The sequence below is a fragment of the Dicentrarchus labrax genome, unplaced genomic scaffold, assembly GCF_905237075.1.
Source record: "Dicentrarchus labrax unplaced genomic scaffold, dlabrax2021, whole genome shotgun sequence".
NCBI classification, from domain to species: Eukaryota; Metazoa; Chordata; class Actinopteri; family Moronidae; genus Dicentrarchus; species Dicentrarchus labrax.
The window spans coordinates 17,008,267-17,026,495 of record NW_026136710.1 but is presented as its reverse complement, the minus strand read 5'-3'; the positions used below and the strand labels follow the sequence as shown (position 1 = coordinate 17,026,495).

At 40.1% G+C, this 18,229-nt stretch overlaps 1 protein-coding gene across 4 annotated transcripts in view; it reads right to left on the bottom strand.

Annotated features, from left to right (window-relative positions):
• The window catches only part of cntfr (ciliary neurotrophic factor receptor), a 219,090-nt gene that overhangs the window by 127,640 nt on the left and 73,221 nt on the right, over nucleotides 1–18,229 (bottom strand). For 2 of the 4 annotated variants that reach the window (XM_051413080.1, XM_051413078.1), the window contains exon 3: nucleotides 1,558–1,639. In XM_051413080.1, coding sequence (XP_051269040.1) covers nucleotides 1,558–1,639 — 82 coding nt within the window. Of the gene's footprint in view, nucleotides 1–1,557; nucleotides 2,015–18,229 lie in introns of those variants that run through there. The other 2 variants (XM_051413076.1, XM_051413077.1) reach the window with 2 other exon arrangements.

Sequence of the window (18,229 nt, the reverse complement as noted above, 5' to 3'; positions counted from 1 at the left end):
CGCTCATGATCACCAGTTGACCTGACTGGCTTCTTTGTTCAACCAGTATTTATTATGGAGGTAGCCTCGGTAATCAGGGCTGAAGTGGCAAAAATAAGAAATAAATAAAAATGTGCAAACTAAAAACTTCAGTTGCCCATTTACAGGACTAGATATACAAGAATAAGTGCTGAACCCAAATCATATACCTCTATTATTATTACTATTATTATTATTATATTTTTTTATCATTATTATTATTATTATTATTATTATTATTATTATGCAATCAATATTCAATATCATATTAATTAATTTATTCAATTTCAAATGTTAACTGTCAAAGCTACTTATAAGACTTTTCAAACTGTCCACAAACTGAAAAAACAAATCACACAAAATAAAAAAAGTCCTGGCCACTAAGCCCATTAACCTCAGTGTGCCAATATTTCAGAGTGCTACCTGTTGGCTTCCTTGCTGTGCTGCTGCTAAATTACAGTGCATAGTCCTTTTTTCATTTGCTGACCTGTGTCGCAGTGACCAGGTGCTGATAACAACTAGTGGTGGGCATATGTATGCGTTAAGCAACCACTATTTACTTTGGCAAGCCTCTAGCAGTGTGTCTTTTGGAGGACGGCTGGAAAAAATGACAAGTTTTCCTGCCTGTGCATGCCGCAGAACTTCAATGTCATTAACCTGCGAGCACCGACGCGGTCCGCTAAGGAGAGAGGAGAGGAGAGGAGAGGAGAGGAGAGGAAGAAGGAACCAGGGGGCGTGTGCCAGGCAATGACATTGGAGGAGTTGAAACTTTAAAAAATTGTGCAATGGCACATGAGTAAAGCATCATAAACAGGCATTTAAGCACTATTTTTTATTCAAAAAGATGCATAAATGGCATTAATTTGAGTTTACCTGCCGCTGCAGCCCTGTTGGTAATGTGGCCAACTTACTTAACAACAAACTATTAGCACCAGGCAGTGAGGGATGATTTGGTCAGCTATTGTTTCTCTTTCTGAGAGAGAGGAAAAGTAAAATACACTTAAGCTTTCTCACAGCTATCAACTAACCAGCTACTGTAGCTCAAACTGGCCAAAGGACACACAGCTAACATCCAGCACACACAGTAAGTCCAGAAGTGCTCAACTATATCACAATCAACAACAAAAACAAAAGAAAAAGCATTTTTACAGCAAATCAAGCAGCATAAAATAAAGTTTATGCATAAAAGGAAGGCCGGTAGCTTTGAGCACAGACGAGGTGAAATCCTTTAAGTGGAGTAGGACAGAGTTGAGAGAGGTGGAAAAGAGTGGAGCATCAGTAGCACTACATAGAGTGGAGTGCAGCAAGACTAGAAGAGAGGAGGGCAGAAATAATACATTAAGAGAAGGGCAAAGAAGAGCAGAGTGGAGTACAGGAAAGTTGAGAGAAGAAAACAGAGTGAAACAGTATTTACTTTTTGAGAATACAGAGGAGCGCGGCGGGGTTCGACCACAAAGGATAAAAACGAGAAGAAGCAGAGCAGGCCTCTGCAGGAAAGAGGTACAATGTAATGAAGGAGAAGATAAAATGCATACTCACCAAGCTGACTGCGTCTCTGCGCGTAGGCTACCACCACTGCGGCCAGAACTACACAGCACAACGATGTCACAAGGTTTGCCATCTGTAGACACACACACAGCAAAGTCATCAGTGTGAGCGTGTGCGAGAGACAAGAGAGCCGGCGAGTGAGTGTGTCCGCCTGTCGTCCCGATTGACTGACAGACCCATAGACGCCTACAACACCATGGAGGAGATGGAGAGATAGCTGCTTCCTGTCCTCTCTCTGTATCTCTCAGTGTCTCTCTATCTCCTCTCACTACTGTGGTCCCTTGAGTGGCCTTTTCTCTCTCCTTTGCTGTTTCCTTGCTACTCGTCAAACTCCCTTATTCCAAATGGAATTCCTTTCTTTACTTCTCTCACTGTTGTTATCCTTTTGACTGTATAACCTCTCTCTCTCTGTCTCTCTCTCTCTTTCTCTCTCTCTCTCTCTCTCTCTTTCTCTCTTTCTTTCTCTCTCTCTCTCTCTCTTTCTCTCTCTTTCTGTTCATCAGCCTAATGGGTCCATCCTCTCTGGGATGGGCTATGGCCAGCAGCTCTTAAAGCTATAGCACACCATAAACAAAACACACAGCATTCATGTAAGACAACAATACTTCATGGGCATCCCGTCGCCTCTCCGCTGGCGCACAATAAATGTTTAGAACCTGAAGTTTAAAATTTAGAAAGTATTGGTTGTTTATAAAGGGTTGGGGTAAGATGGAGGAAGTGAAAGGCACTCTTTCTCATACTTTTATCCTTCTCCCTCCTCATGTTGTTGTTCGCTGTCTTTCGGTCATTCACACCTCCGTTCTTTATTGTCTTGCTTTTTAAACGTTTATCCCTGTTGCTTTTTTGAAAAAGGAATAGTTCAACATCTCATTTAAAAGTTCCACATTGAGAAATATCTGTTTTCTCTTTCTTGCTGAGATGAGAAGATTGAGGCCACTCTCGTGTCCATGTGGTAAATAAGATACTAACGGCAGCAGCTGGCTGACTTAGCTTAGGACAAACACTGGAAACAGGAGGAATCAGTTAGAATGGGAACTCTTTATAGTTAACAAATTCCACCAACAAACACCTCTTAAGCTCTAATTAACACACTGTGTGCTGTTTGTTCAATTAGCAAAAAAAAAATGAAGTTTAAAAACACCAAATTGCTGTTAAATGCCTCCTTAAAACCAGTTGCCTGGCAACCAGCAGTGATTCTCATATTTAGCATACAGACATAGGGTGGTATCAATCCAACTCTTGGCAAAAAAGTGACTAAGCACATTTACCAAAATATCAAACTTTTTTTTATCTGCAGATGAACAGAAATGTAATTTTAGGAGTGGTTGTGTGTTGAATAGTTTTCTTGATTTTTCTTCTCTTTTTTGATTTGCTCTGTACATCCATGTCGCTATAAGACAGGATGCCGGATGCAGTAGGAGAGCAAAGGTTTTAGTCTCAACCTCGGTGACAGGCATGGCGTCTGCCGGCTGTTCACCAATTAAGAAATAGTTCCTTCATGAAACTTCCACCTTAACGTTTCTGTTCCTGTACAGCTTAAACACAAAGGCTGTTGTTGTTTCTTTCTCGCTTACACTAGAAGGTAAAAGGTCAGAGGTCGGTGTCAGCTCCGGTATAAGTACACTATTGGGTAGGGATTCACCGTCGTGTCCAAGGACACTTGAGAGGGCGGATGCCTGCCAAGAAGGGGCCTTGAACCCAGCTCCTCCCATTAAAATGTGACCTCTCTCTTCTCTCTCTCTCTCTCTCTCTCTCTCTCTCTCTCCTCCACCTCCTTTTCTCTCTCATGGGCTGTTCCTCTGTCTCCTCTCCACTGCTCAGTGAGGGGAGATATTGGCTCTCTTACAGACAAAGGTTGTCTAAGGGTCTAGTTGCTGCTGAGACTTGTGGTGAATAAGGTGTGTGTGTGTGTCTGCGTGTGGAGAACAGAGTGAGCGCTCTAAATAGAGCTAAAGAAAGGAAAGTGAATTTCCTTGTTCTTTTAATGTACAAGACTCCAGCTGTCACAAACCACTGTCATCTCCCATTACCTCTTGGTCTTTGTTTGGCTTCAGCTATTTTTTTTCTCTTACTTCCTTCTACTCTCGTCCACTTCTTCACTCCTTCTCTTTTTGTTAACATTGACCATGATCACTAGTACACCCTGTTTAAGCATCACAGAGAGAAAGAAACACATCCGTACACGAGTAGTGCTGAGTAACGTTCAAGAACATAAAAAAGCTTTTACAGTCCAAATGAAATATCAAAAGGCAATAGGCATACTAGGAAATGTTTTCATGAAGGACCGAACCAATGCTGTTTTAAAAAAAAAGCTTTGAAACTGAGTTTATAAAACTTTCGTATCTAGGTTATTGATTCATTAAAAGGAAAAAGGTTTTTAAATAACAGTTTTTTTTAATGTCAGCACAACACAAAGTAATTAAGAGAAGGTTATTGTCATTAGAAAACAATATAATACCACTGAAGAAGTTTCCCCTAATGAAAAATATAAATAAGTGCTGTTTTTATCCACACGTGACAAAGACAAAGAATGATTTTAGAAGGTGTGCACTGCTACTCCAACCCATGTTGTATAGTGTTCCTCGGGCTGACTCCACTAAGACCATGACCATTTCCCAAACTGGTCCCACTACCACTTCACAGAGTGTCACCCTGTCACATCCTGCTCTCAGTAAAAAGGGAGGTGGCGGGGTCTAAATAAGCTTGCAAACTGGGAAATGCACTTCTGTACGAGAAACATCTGTCGCCATGGATTCCTCACCCAGCTGTTATGTTACAGTATATTCTGCAAACGCACAGCATCCCTAAAACATTAAATGTAGATGAGTTTCTTGATATTGATGCATGCATAATCATAAGCTAATTAGTTTGTATTCTAACTTTACTACATGTGTAGTCCTTTTTCTGTGTTAGTGTAATTTTCTGATGTTATTTTTCATATATACTAGATTATGTGGCTATGGTTTTGGTAGAATACTTAACCTTAAAAGCACACCATCTCTGAGGTGGAAAATAAGGCAATGGTAATAAGATACCAACCAAACAGAAGTTGAATCCTCTGTGAAATACTGGGATCTCAAGTCCTGGTATTCCATAGCTGTTGCTTTTAAAAAAGCAAAATAGTCCGTATTTGGGTTTTCAATATATTAAAAGATGAGCCTTTGTGTGTACGCACCTGTGACTTCCAAAGACAGAAATAGTAACTGAAAGTTTGCATGCATATGATTGAGAGATAGATTGTGCGTGTGTGCTCCTGTGTGTCTATTTGTATGTATGAGTGATTGGCAGCTCATATGTATTTCATCTGAGCAGATATTGAGGAGAGTGACAGGGGGTGAAATTAAAATTGCATCCCTTGTCAGAGCATCACAATCCCCATCTCTGCTCTTCAAGTGCTGGTTTGCCCATCAAAATCAAAATGGTGTGTGTGTGTGTGTGTGTGTGTGTGTGTGTGTGTGTGTGTTTTTTGTGTTTTGTGTTTGCATGCCATTGGGATTCTCTGGGTGCAAACGCTCTAGTGTGTATGCGCGTATGCTTGAAGCTGTGGGGGTATTTAGCCTGTCTATCAGCAAACAATACAGTTTTGAAATCTGACAGCTTCAGATCGCTCACATAATGACAGCCCACGGGCGGTTAGCGCTGCAATCACACAAACTCAATACAAACCCTCCTCCCTTTATCCATCCATCCATCCCTCCCCTGACCCTTCCATTTATTCACTTCTTCTTCTTCCCTTCTTCCATATTTATTTATTCATTTCTTATTGGAGGGGAAAGGGCTGAATAGGCGTGATTCTTTTGGCTGCTTAATTAAAATATATAATTCATCGCTGCGTCAAATGATTTTGCCTCTGCGTCTTTGTGGAGTCCGATTTGGGAACATTTGCATTTAAATTGGAAAGCCAGGAGGGAAATACACTAGGCGGGCTGGTGTGTGTCTGTGTGTGTGTGAAGATAGAAGGCATCCTTCTCTTAAAGAAATACACATATGTACTCTTTTTCTTTCTTTCTTTTTACTCTCACAATGTGAAATAAGGAAAGTCACAATGCCATAAGAATATCCCGTAGTGCAATATTTGGAGGTCAACAGTCGTGAGTTCAGTCAGCGAGTTTCAGTGGCCTCTTCGGATGGACAACAACAAATACATACACGTTTATTCTCTATATGTCTCATTCTTTAAAAAACAGAATGGCAAAATGTCCCCCCAGAGAGGGAGCTGTCAGAAATAAAATAGTTCATTACGAATGTGTCTGAAAATAAAGTGAGGTATACTCCTGGGTAGTAAATTACCTCTCTGGTTGATAGCAAGTTTACAGCCCTAAGGAACATCAACCATAGCTATCAAATCTACAGAAGAAGCTAACAATAGATGACTTGAACTTGTTGTTGTCAGGGCCATCAGCAAGACGTGGTGTGTAAAGATTGTTTCAAAGTGAGATATCCATTATGTCCGAAAAATGACACCTGCTCTGACTAAATGTTTTCAGCATTAAATCAAGAAAAATGATTTAACTTTTAAAGGTTATAGGAAACTATCTTAGTACTTATTCCTTTAGGGTATGTACTGAAATGAGATTTATGATTCGTAAAGGCAATTAAAGTGTATATGATGCTGAGACAGTGATGCATTATCCTGCTGGGACTTAATTGGAGGTTGCCTGTTTTTAAGATGCTGAAACCAGTGTTTCTGGTAGCATGGATCCTGTTAAAAGTCTGTAAAATCACACCTTTCTCTTCCTGCTTGCTTTATATACTGACTCACAGCAACACAGCTCACCATCTGGAGGAATGGGCTGTGCACATAAACAGAAGAAGTGCCTCATATAGCAGCCAGGGAGAGCACACAACAGGCAGCCACTCGACATTTCCTCTGGAGCTAAAACATAGAGCCTCCTGAAGGAGTATTTCCTTTAAGTGCAAAAGATTTTAGAAAGCGCTAAGAGTCGTGATGAAGTCTCAAATGATGGAGGATCGCCAGGAAAACTTGCCTAGAACAAGGAGAAAGGGTGAATAACTTTCAGGGAGACAATTCTAATTTCATCATCATGAAAAGTAACACCTTGAAACTGAGGTAAGGCATCCTGTCCGGGGGGTATACTTGTACATCAAAAGGATCCTCATTGCAGAAATAAGAGTCTTGTTCTCTGTTCTACTCAATGAACTCACTGACTGACTTGACACACTTGTCCTACCTTGGGGCAATGATACACAAGTAACGTTTTTTTTCCAAGGCAATATAGACAAGCAATTTTGTCTTCAGTTCACAGCGAGACCTCCCCCGAAAGAAGGAAAAAAAATACCGTCTACTGCCCAAAATGTAAAGGGTCATTTGGTGGGTGTGTAGCATGAAACAGAGGTTTTCAGCCTGTTCCCACCCCGAATGGCGTTGGTGGCTTTCAACTATGACGCTTGTCCCCGCACTCTACACCCTCTGGCAATGTTTGTTAAGTCAGTATAAAAGGTGAGAAACTCTGTGTATGGAGGAGGTGTGGGGGGGGGGTTCACTCAAGAGACTGCTGTTTGTGTCCAGAATAAAACCAAGGGTCAACAGCTTCTTTTTAACTTACATTATTCATGTAACGTAACACTTATTTTTAACTTATTTTAAACCAAACCACAATCTTCTCCCTTACCTTACCATGTACATTTTGTGCCTGAACCTAACCAAACTGTAACTGTTTAAACTCATATAATGTGACATTTTTCTCAGCAAGCTTTATTTTGAAAGTCTAACCTGACAGGTTGCATAGCAATTGTTGCCAAGTTGACCGTGGAACCCCCTTAGTGTGCAAAAACATGCATCAGGGTATCTACAACATCCTAGTTTCAATCTAAGGGCCACCTCAATTCAATTCAATTCAATTCAATTTAATTCAAACAACTATATTAATCCCACTCGGGGCAATTTTGTTTTGTTGACTGACCAAGCGGCCATATTGGACCAATTGGGGTTAAGAACATGTTGATGTTTTGGGTACAGAACATAAAACTCCCACAGTACTATTTACCTGCATAGGTAAAATAGAAATAACTTCACAACAACAGATCCCAAAACAAAAATTGTACTTTCTGAATTTAATGAGCACTTTAGGCAGACCACGATTCATAATGTAAATCTCAAGTTCCACTAAAAGAAGAACAAGACAAATAGCAAAGAAACAATGATAGTCAAGTTTTTTCCTCTTCTAAAGATGAAGTGTACCAGAAATAAAAGGAAAGCCACAAATTCAGAACAATATGTTTTGCTTTGACCATTAAAGAGAGAATTTATTTATTATATAATGTATTTATCTCTGCATCAACAGTGACTGTAAAATAACTGACAGGTGTTTATCCACATAGGATTCAAGCACTAATTAGCTCAAATGTTAATGAGTTTACTGTGCCTGTAGCCCCGGTGACCATACTAAACAGGAAAAAAGGATTTATGGCACCTCATCCATCAATAACTGTCCCACAGAGTATCCTTTTTGACCAAACACACACATTTACATGCACACACAAACACATAATCAAGAATAACTGTTGCCACTGTAACCTTTAATGTCATGCTCCCTATCCAATAATACAACTTCCTCGTTCCCATAATGCTTTGCTATGCTTGGCAACACTAATTCTCTCATCAATCATGCGGGATTGCTGCAGATTACCCACAAACACTGAGGTGGGGTTGTTGGGGTGGTGGTGGGTTGAGCCTGATAGTGTGTCTGCTGGCATTTTGGGTAAAGCAGACACACACACACACACACACACACACACACACACACACACACACACACACACACACACACACACAGAATTACACATCCACTGACGTGCACAGTTGGCATTTGGCGCGGAGTGTTGATAGCTGGACGGCTGTGACCTTTTTCACAGTCATTCTGGCTATAATTGCTCGCTAAAGACAACGTCAATCGTGACTCGAGAGGTAGCAGGGGTCGCACCCATAAACACACACGTACACATGCGCAAACACGCATACACACACAAACCATTGGGCATGTGGATGACGGCACTTGGCTCTGAGTGATAAATTCAGCCATTGATCACATGTGACTGCTCTCAGCTGGCTGAGATTTAGAGGACCTGAACACGTCAGCTACTATGTACCAAGTATCCTACAGCACTGCGGCTGCTGTGGTGCTGATGGAAGCCAGTAAAACAGCACACCTCATGAGGCAGTGCTATGAGCTCATCCTGGGCAGATACTGTCTCCAATAATCCATGGGTAGTATTTGATTTGAAGTAGTATCAAAGTTGAATATTATTAAACACAGGGTCATTAACTTGGCTCATCAGAGACTGTATGTGAATAAACAGCCTAAAACCTGAAACCTACTAGCTCATTGGGCCTCATAATGCTTATGTCAGGTAACAGATCTCTGATGTGCATGTACGAGTGCTTATTGTGTGTTTTTTTTTGACACACACTGTGTGTGTGTGTGTGTGTTTGTGTGTGTGTGTGTGTGTGTGTGTGTGTGTGTGTGTGTGTGTGTATATATATATATATATATATATATATATATATATATATATATGTGTGTGTGTGTGTGTGTGTGTGAGAGTGTTTTTGTCTCCACCCAGCCATCTGGACCTCCTTGTGTGTGTAGAAGCAGATTTAGGTGGTTAGAAAGCTCTGGAAAAACACGGTGTTACCTCCAGCCCTCTCACCTCTGAACTCTATAAGTGTATCAGAGCTAAGAAAACAGAGCACTTTGTGTGTCTATGTGCGTGTGGCTGTGTGTGTGTGTGTGATTGAGCGTGTGTGTCAGCATTCTTACGGCCTATAAGGCTTTGAATGATGGGTGTAGACTCCCCTTTGTGAACAGGGAGCCTCCAGGAGCTGCACAGGCATGTGTGTGTATGTGTGTATGATGGAGAGTGTGATGTACGGGCTGTGATGTTCTGAACAGAGGTGTTTTTACAGGGAGTTAATCAGAGCCAGAGCTGAGGCCTTGCCCACAGTGGATGAAACACACACAGACACAAACACAAAGACAAAGTCACTGCCCTACCTTTCACTAATTCAATACTACTGATCTGTAGTTAACTGAATCAGTTTCCTTTTAAAGTATAGGCTGCTACTACATGTCGTAGCTACCTATTATGTACAGTCTGAAATGGAACAACTAAATGTGGTTGGGGCTGGAACAAATGATCATTTCATTACCAATTTATCTGTTGATTATTAACCCCTTTTTCCTAAAAAATGGCAAACCAGTGAATATTTTTGATTCCATAAATGACCAATGGCTTTATCAATACTGTTAATATGGCCTTGAGATGCTAGCCTTAAGCAGATGAAGAGGTTTGGTTAGCTCTGTTCTTTCTAACTCCACACTACCAGATTTTTTTCGAACTTGTCAACTGACACTGACTCAAGTGACATCACGTGAGGCAATTTATCCGACAGCTTTGTTTACACATACGTAGTAGTACTCCCCAAGATTTGTGCGCAGACGTCGATGTGTAAAACGTGGTGCCCTTCCTATTTCAGAGGATGTGTCATTGCCTGGCTGACAAGTTATTATCTCAGGGAATAAAGATTATAAATTAAATGTCCATACTATAGAGATCAATGACTGTATTTTGTCATTAATTCACTGTCAAAAGAAAGCTACAGTACATCTCTATTATTTCTATTTCACCCTAAGGTAGAATGCTCTGTATGCAAAGGATTACAAATCATTCACCAGTGCAGAATTGCAATCCGACTCAGTGGTGCAATTTAACATCTACAAAAACTTCAATGAGAAGCTGAATAATACTGCACCAGCCACGTTCGAGCATTCCTTATGGCCAGTGTGATGAAGGGTTCTTGTCTTCCAAAACCAGTTGATGTTATATTGGGGATAATTGCCTATTTCTCTGGCCAGTGTGCAGGCCAGCCTCTTTAAGACATGACTGTGAAAATACTGAAGCATTTCTTCCTTAAAAAATGAAAAGACAGAAAGGTAGTATCCAACAGGTTCCTGGCTTTCACCCAGGCAGATTCAGCCCTTAGTTTGAAAAAATGTGTTTATACCATTGCAGGGCAACAAAAGCATGAGGTCAAACAGAGCCTCAGTGGTTAACACTGTTGCCTTACAGTAACTGAAAGTAAATTAAACTGAGATCTAAAATTCAGCTGGTGAAAAGGAGTAAGATGTATTACATATATCATTATTCATTATTTTTGTACAGCCTGTGTGTGCTTATTTTCTGTCCTAAGGGGATTTTCATCAGCTTTTGAGATCCTTGCAAAGGTTATATTTGTTTTAATATCTTTTGTGAAGACACCACCAGAGGAAGAGGTTCTAAAACCACAAACCACAAAAAAGATAATGTAACCTTGGCAACACACAAGGGGACCTCAATGTCTACTTATTTGAGACCATATGAAACCACTTCAATGAATAAATAAAAAAAAATAAAATCTATATATCTCCACGGTGATGCCTGTGTGAAAGACATGAGGGCCAAAAGTTAATAAATGCATTACATTGCATGACAGTGGTCACCAGTGATCTAAAGTAGCTGACTTGTATTTAATGAGCAAAAACGTTGCCAGTGTGGTACAGCATAATCCTTACAGCTAAGTTCAATAACCCATGTCTAACGGTACCCTTGCGTAAAATGTTAGTCCCTGTCCCTGCCCTCTCACAGAGTATTCTTTAACATTCAAATATTAAAGAACTCAAAGATATCTGAATACCTTTGTATTCAATCTATTCTGCCTGGCATTTCTTCTACAGTCTTTACAATTTTGCATGCAAGGATAGTGATGGTTGATTTAGGACTTACTCAGAAGTATCCCATTGTTTGTCTCCAATATATTAGCACAGCAGCATCTATTTCAAAATGGGATATCTGTGCTGTCTCCCAAATAAGAGGTTATTGATGTCTCAGACATACACTGCAATTGTGATCAAGGACTTAAGTTGGTGAGAGAATGTTAGTGACAAAGAGAAAGAAAGGAAGATTAACTGTGAAGAAGAGAGAAACAGAAGGGACAGATGGAAAGAGAAAAATAGAAAAGAAAGACAGAGCAAGGGATGCATGAAGAGCAAGAAACCAATAAAGATGAACACAAATTTTCATTCTGTCTTATTGCAGTGATGTGATTGTGTGTGTGTGTGTGTGTGTGTGTGTGTGTGTGTGTGTGTTGTGTGTGTGAGAGAGAGTGAGTGAGTGAGTGAGAGAGGGATAGACTTTGTGTGTTGCAAGCCTCAGTGTTTCCCTGCATGTGTTGGAAACTAAAAACAGTATGTTTACTCAACCTGTTTGCCAAGCCTCTTTAGTAAATATAGAGGATACAGTAGCAGCATAGACCGGGCTCACACACACTCAGACACACACTATACAGAATAAACGCACACATACACCATACAAATACTATGTGTTCGACTGTCCGCTGGCTTTTACCACAGGAGGCTATTTGTAGAGTTGATTCCTATGGCCTTCATGTAGGTCTGTCTATTAGTTGGGTGGCCTTTCATGCACATGCAGACATATACTGTACACACACACACACACACACACACACACACACACACACACACACACACACACACACACACACACACACACACACACACACACACACACACACACACACACACACACACACACACACACACACACACACACACACACACACACAACAAGACTGCCAGACACACAAAAGAACACACACACGGCCATTAAGGAACACACAATATGGGTGGGTATAAAATGCACAGAAATATGCACTAAACCTTGAACACACTCGCACAATATACAGTGTTTATGCACAAACACACACACATCCACATACTGCAGGTACACACAGAACCCACATGCACTGTGAGTTGGGTGGCCAAAAACCTCAGTAACCAGATAAACATACTAACTATATTGGAGCATTCACTAAAGTACAGTTAAGTGTCTGTTGCTTCTTTCCCAGCAAATACTTGACTAAAATAGTTGTTGTGTGTGTGTGTGTGTGTGTGTGTGTGTGTTCTAGAGTATTTGCATCCTTGCCTCACTAGCTTAATACAAAAGTACTCAAGAAAATGATATTTCAGAATATTGTGCTTAAACAAACATAAACGTCCTAATAAAAAAAATGATAACAAAATACAAATCCTGTGGTACAAAACCCAGCTTGAAATGAACCAGCAGCTAACAGAGACCTAAAGCTTGTAACGCAGTGTGTTTTATGCAGGCACAAACGTATTTGTTCCTAAACTAAATTGAAAAAAAGACCTCTGTTTTGTTGGATAATTCAATGCATGTCATTATAAATGTCCAAAGATGATTATTATCTCATATTCAAATCAAAATCCCATTTTCTGTACTTGTGCGTTACAGTATATTTCGGGGGATTATTATGCACTGCGTCTTGAAGTGTCTTGCTTAAGGAGACTTCGGCTTCGTGAACGTCCAAGCCTGACAGGTCTACCCAGGAAGTGAAAGAAAAAAGCATGGCATATGAATAAAATCATAATCTAAATTTGCCCCCCCGGAACATGAGTGCACCTAAAACCTGCTGAGCACTCAGGACATCATCTTACATCATGTGCTTAGTAACCCCAGGAAGAGTCATCTATTGCTGAACAGCACTATTCTGGAGGACTACACTTACTCATCGCTGACTTAACACTGATGTCATTATCTAAGCTTGCCCTCTGTCTATATGTGTGTCTACGTGTGTGTGTGAGAGAGAGAAGAGAGAGAGAGATGGAGAGAGAGAGATTCATTATCTCAGTCAACTCTCTCTGTTCACCTCAAGCCCTATAGGCACCCATTCTGTGAGCCATTCTCTTTCTGTCACTCCCGGTGACGCTATAATTCAACATTTTAACTCGCCCTGTCTGTCTCTTTCTCCCTAGATCCGTGTCTCTCATTCCACCTCTCTCTTTCCACCTGCTGCCTATCTGTCATCCTCCTCACCTTTTCTCTGCACTTCTCTATTCACCTTTCTCATATCCTCTCACCTCTGTCATTCACGTCCTTTCTTTCCAGTTCGGTCCGTCTTTTCTCTCTCTGCCTCTCGCTCTATGTCTTTTTCTTCCCTCTCTTTTGTGTGTCCTCCAGTAAACGCTGATGAAAGCGTTTCCTATTTTCACACAGCAGAGAGCCCCGTGAACTTCCCGGAGGACTCACTATGACGATGATACACCAATGAGTAAGCAGGGACGGTGACAACCTCGGAATGTAAATCTGTTTTGGTGTATAATGCATTATTTCATTTGTCTTCGTATAGACTGGCTTAGCATGGCCTACAGCAGATATGAGCTTTGGTATCAACGTCAGAGAGCCAAAATCCAAAGTAGGTATTTGGCCAGGAGCCTCATGAAGTACTGTTCACAAACAGATTTATTATCATTTTTCCTTTTTTGCTTATTTTACATAAAATATGTGTAAATCTGACAATTCAAGATGTGGGAGGAAAACACTAATGACTAACAGCTCCCCCTCCCACGGCAGACTACTTTCTAAGATATCCTTGAGCAAGGCATCAAACCCCCATCTGCTCCAATGGCGCTGCCCTGTGGCAAGCAGCAGAAAGCCGTATTCACAAGGCAGTCGCCAGTTGTTAATATGCAGAGCGGCATGGATGTGAACCTGAGCATTGGGGAAACAAACATACGGGCTTCGTCAACATTACCTGAATGGATAAAGGTTAATGTATATATATATTTTAATTCCCCTCAGCCTGAGGTGGTTTCTCAGTGATGATTTGAATTCTTATTATACTGTAGAAATTAGCTCTACTCACAAAGCCCCTGATCACAGAAAGTAACACATTTATTTATTTATTGTGAATGCTAGGTAAGTGGCTGTGTAATTTCAAATAAGTGGCTATTTTCATTACTCATGCAAAGACAGGAGATTAGAATTCAATGAAAAAGTGACATATGCAAACAAACACGAAGCAGTAGAGCAAATCTCAAAAGGTAAAGAAAATCATTTTACATCACGGCCATGAGGTACAGAGCTGATTGATGTGTGTGTGTGTGTGTGTGTGTGTGTGTGTGTGTGTGTGTGTGTGTGTGTGTGTGTGTGTGTGAGTGTGAGTGTGAGTGAGTGTGTGTGTGTGTGTGTGTGTGTGTGTGTGTGTACCCGTGAGTGGCTGCGTGTGTGTGCTGCCCTAAGTAAACGCTTGACTCATCAAGGTCTTGACAGAACTATTAGCATCCTCTTCCCATTTGTACCCTCCCACACACACGCACATGCTCAGTTACACACACACACACACACACACACACACACACACACAGCCCTAGCACTTTGCTCTTGCCCTTTCATTGTTTATTAGCGATGCAATCCGTTATAAAGGTTTGGCCAAGCATCAGCGCTGCTTGGCCCCTACGCGCACACCTCGCATCCACCCCTGCTGCATCTAAATGACCTGCTGTGGGGAAATATCGAATCAACGCTGTTTTCGAAGGTTGCGGTCGCGCTCGTCAGAAGGGAATAAATGCCAGAACATAACAGCGAGAAAGAAAGGTGGGGAGGAAGAGAAAACAGAAAGGTGGTACTATTAAGGAAAAATGAAGACAGAGATGAAGTTGGACAAAAAGAAGATGAGGAAAGATACTAAAAAAACACGAGGAATGGGGAGGTTTATGAAGAATTGTTAAGACAACAGGAGCAGGAAGAGTAGGAGGGAGAAGAACAGAGTGATTGAATGAAAGAAAAACAGCACGATAGAAAGTAACGCGGAGAGAAAGACGCGAAAAATCCCATCTCCTCACTCCAGACTCCTCGCGTGCTGTTGCGAGTGCTTTCACAGATACACAGCGGACAAAGCATATTCACGAGCGCCGCTGCGTGCACAAATACACACGGATTGGCCAAACACACACAAACACAAACACAAACCACACACACACACACACACACACACACACACACACACACACACACAGATGCTTTATGTAACTGTGTTTGTCTACTTATTATCATGAACTCATTTAAGACTCTTATGCAACAGCACTTAGATATTCAACATTCAAAATCATTTTTCTCACATGGCATTTGGAAACGCTGGTCTCCCGCATTGCTCAGCCAAATATCTAACCACCCAAGCTGAAAGATGTCCCTAAACTACACCGAATGAAAGAATTAACTTTGAAAGGAAGAGAATGAAATGTACTTGAACCCTAAATAGTGATCATAACAGTGATATTTTATCTTTTCAGAGCCGGAATTTTTAACATCTGGGGGTGGGTATTATTTGCATGAAAATGTCAAAACAAGAAACGAAAAATAATATATTGTTGGAATCCTGGGGGTTTCTTCCCTTCTTTTTTATTTTTTGTTTCAAAACAACTGATAACTGTCATCCACCAGTGGGAAACATTTAATGACTCTGGAACGGAGCCAACACGATGATATGAACTGCCAACTAACAGAAAAATATGGGTGTAACTCAATAAATTAACCCATGTTCAGATTCTGCCATTAATCAGTTTGCATGAGGGCATGTATATTTCAAGGTTCAAGTCAAAGCGGAAACTTAAACTAGTACAGCCTTTCTTTACCCACTGATAAGGAGCTGAACCTGTAACTCCTCAGCCCTAGGCCAAAAACTGCATTACTTTGTTTATTTGCTTATCTCTTATTGGCTTTAAATATAGATGTATTACAGCTTTTTAGAATGACCAAGCCTAGTTGAATATGAATACATATTTGATGAGAAAAGTTGCATTCAGAATTTATGATTTTCACAAGTTGTAAAAAGCATTTCATAGAATTGTGAATTTGCAAAGTATGATAACTCACTACAGAACCATAATCCAGCTGTTGAAATATGTGAGGTTGTTTGTGTAACTAACAACAACTGCAGGCTTACAACAGCATCATAACTAATGAGTCACACAAGTGCAACAACAGACTCCAAGTAAGACCTTCTCACGCCAAAACCACACCACCTAACCTTAGGACTTAACAGGGGTCAAAATTAAAAATGACATCCTTTCTTGTTTCTCTGTCAGGATGCTGATAATGACAACACCTTCAAATCCACATGCTAAAATGTAGGTGGAAATGTTGGAACTGTACATTGTATATTTTAACACAAAATACCGAGAAAACTGAAAGCAGCTAGTTTAATGATATAGTGGTCTGTGCTGCTGTGATAACCATTGGTTTACATTGTAACATTGCACTGTTTATATTGTATATGTGACCGCCCAATTGAGATTTACCACGGATGTCTTGTTTTTTTTTTTTTTCAATGTACTGTATACATTCTTCTCCCAACCCTCCCAATTTTCCCATGGGACAATTTTTATTGCTGTCTATTAGTTTATGTCAGAGATTCAGGCAAGAGAGACAGATTATTCTGTCTTTCTTTAAGTTTTAAGTCACACAATACAGGAAACAAAGTCTCTGAAACTCAGAATATTTCAAAATTAGACCTTAACTTAAGCTTAACTTAAAATGTTGAGTTGAATAATTGAACGAACCTTTAAGTAACTTATTTTTTGTGGATTGAACTTAAAATTGTTACTTTATTAGTTAGTTAGTTCATTTCACTCAAATTAGTTTTTTTGATTATGTGTACATCTGTTTTTAGGCAATCAGTTGCCTAGAATGTTTTAAGTACAGTCAACTTATCTGGGTTTACTGTATGTACTGTATGTACTGTATGTACTGTATGTACCGGTATTTACAAAAGTATAATTCATGTTTGTAGCTATTTATAATAACAATTCTGAAATCTTTCCTCACTTTTTACTTTTTTTAATACATATTTGTCATAGCGCCATAGAAAACAGCGGTACAACCAAGTATGATTTATTTTGCTCCTAAGAAATAAGACCATACACCAGTCGGTTCATGTGTTAATAGTGAATGCACCAGCATTCCTCTGGCACTGATACGTTTGTATCAGCTGTCTGTACGTTGCCATTTTCATTGAATACTCCCTGCTGCTGTCTGCATAGTTAGTTTAAAATATGGGTTCAATAGGGCTTGTTTTTTCTTTCTTGAAATATGCCATTGGTGCCATTTTTCCTGTAAATGACAAAAAACAACCTCCACTGACTGGAAAATTACCCATGCTTGGTGATCCATCACAGTAAACAATATAAATGTTGGCCCTTGTCTCATTTCTTAGTTTCATGCTTCTCCCTTATAACCAGGTTGAGTGATTTTCTGTTTGACATACAGAGGCATCTCATTGGTCCACAAGACGATACTGGCTATTTGATTGGGTGAGCAAAGCCGGAGTGTGTGTATGCCAAAGATTATTTGATGTAATGAAGTTTTTCGCTTAAATATGAAATCCTAAATTACCATAATTGCATTCCGCTCTCCTTCCTGTCAATCAGGAACATTTCTTCCGGCAAATAATCCACCCAAAACACACTGCTTCACAAATTTAATTATTATCTGCCTCCTTGTATTAAGGTCTGTGTTAGTTGTGGGAGCAGTTAATTACGAGCTGGGTATGGATTAGATATCGAAAAGTTTGTATTTAATTAAAGAGAAATAAATAAAAACTCTAAAATAAAAAAATCTATAAAGGACAAATTCCATACACAGGAAAATGACAAATGTAATACAGGTACAGGCACAAGTAAATACGCTGGAGCTCTAAATGGCACCAGTACTGTGGTTAACATCCCGCTCAATTCAGTAAAGCACACACAAAAAAAAACAACAACCTACAAATTGGGCTTTAAAAATG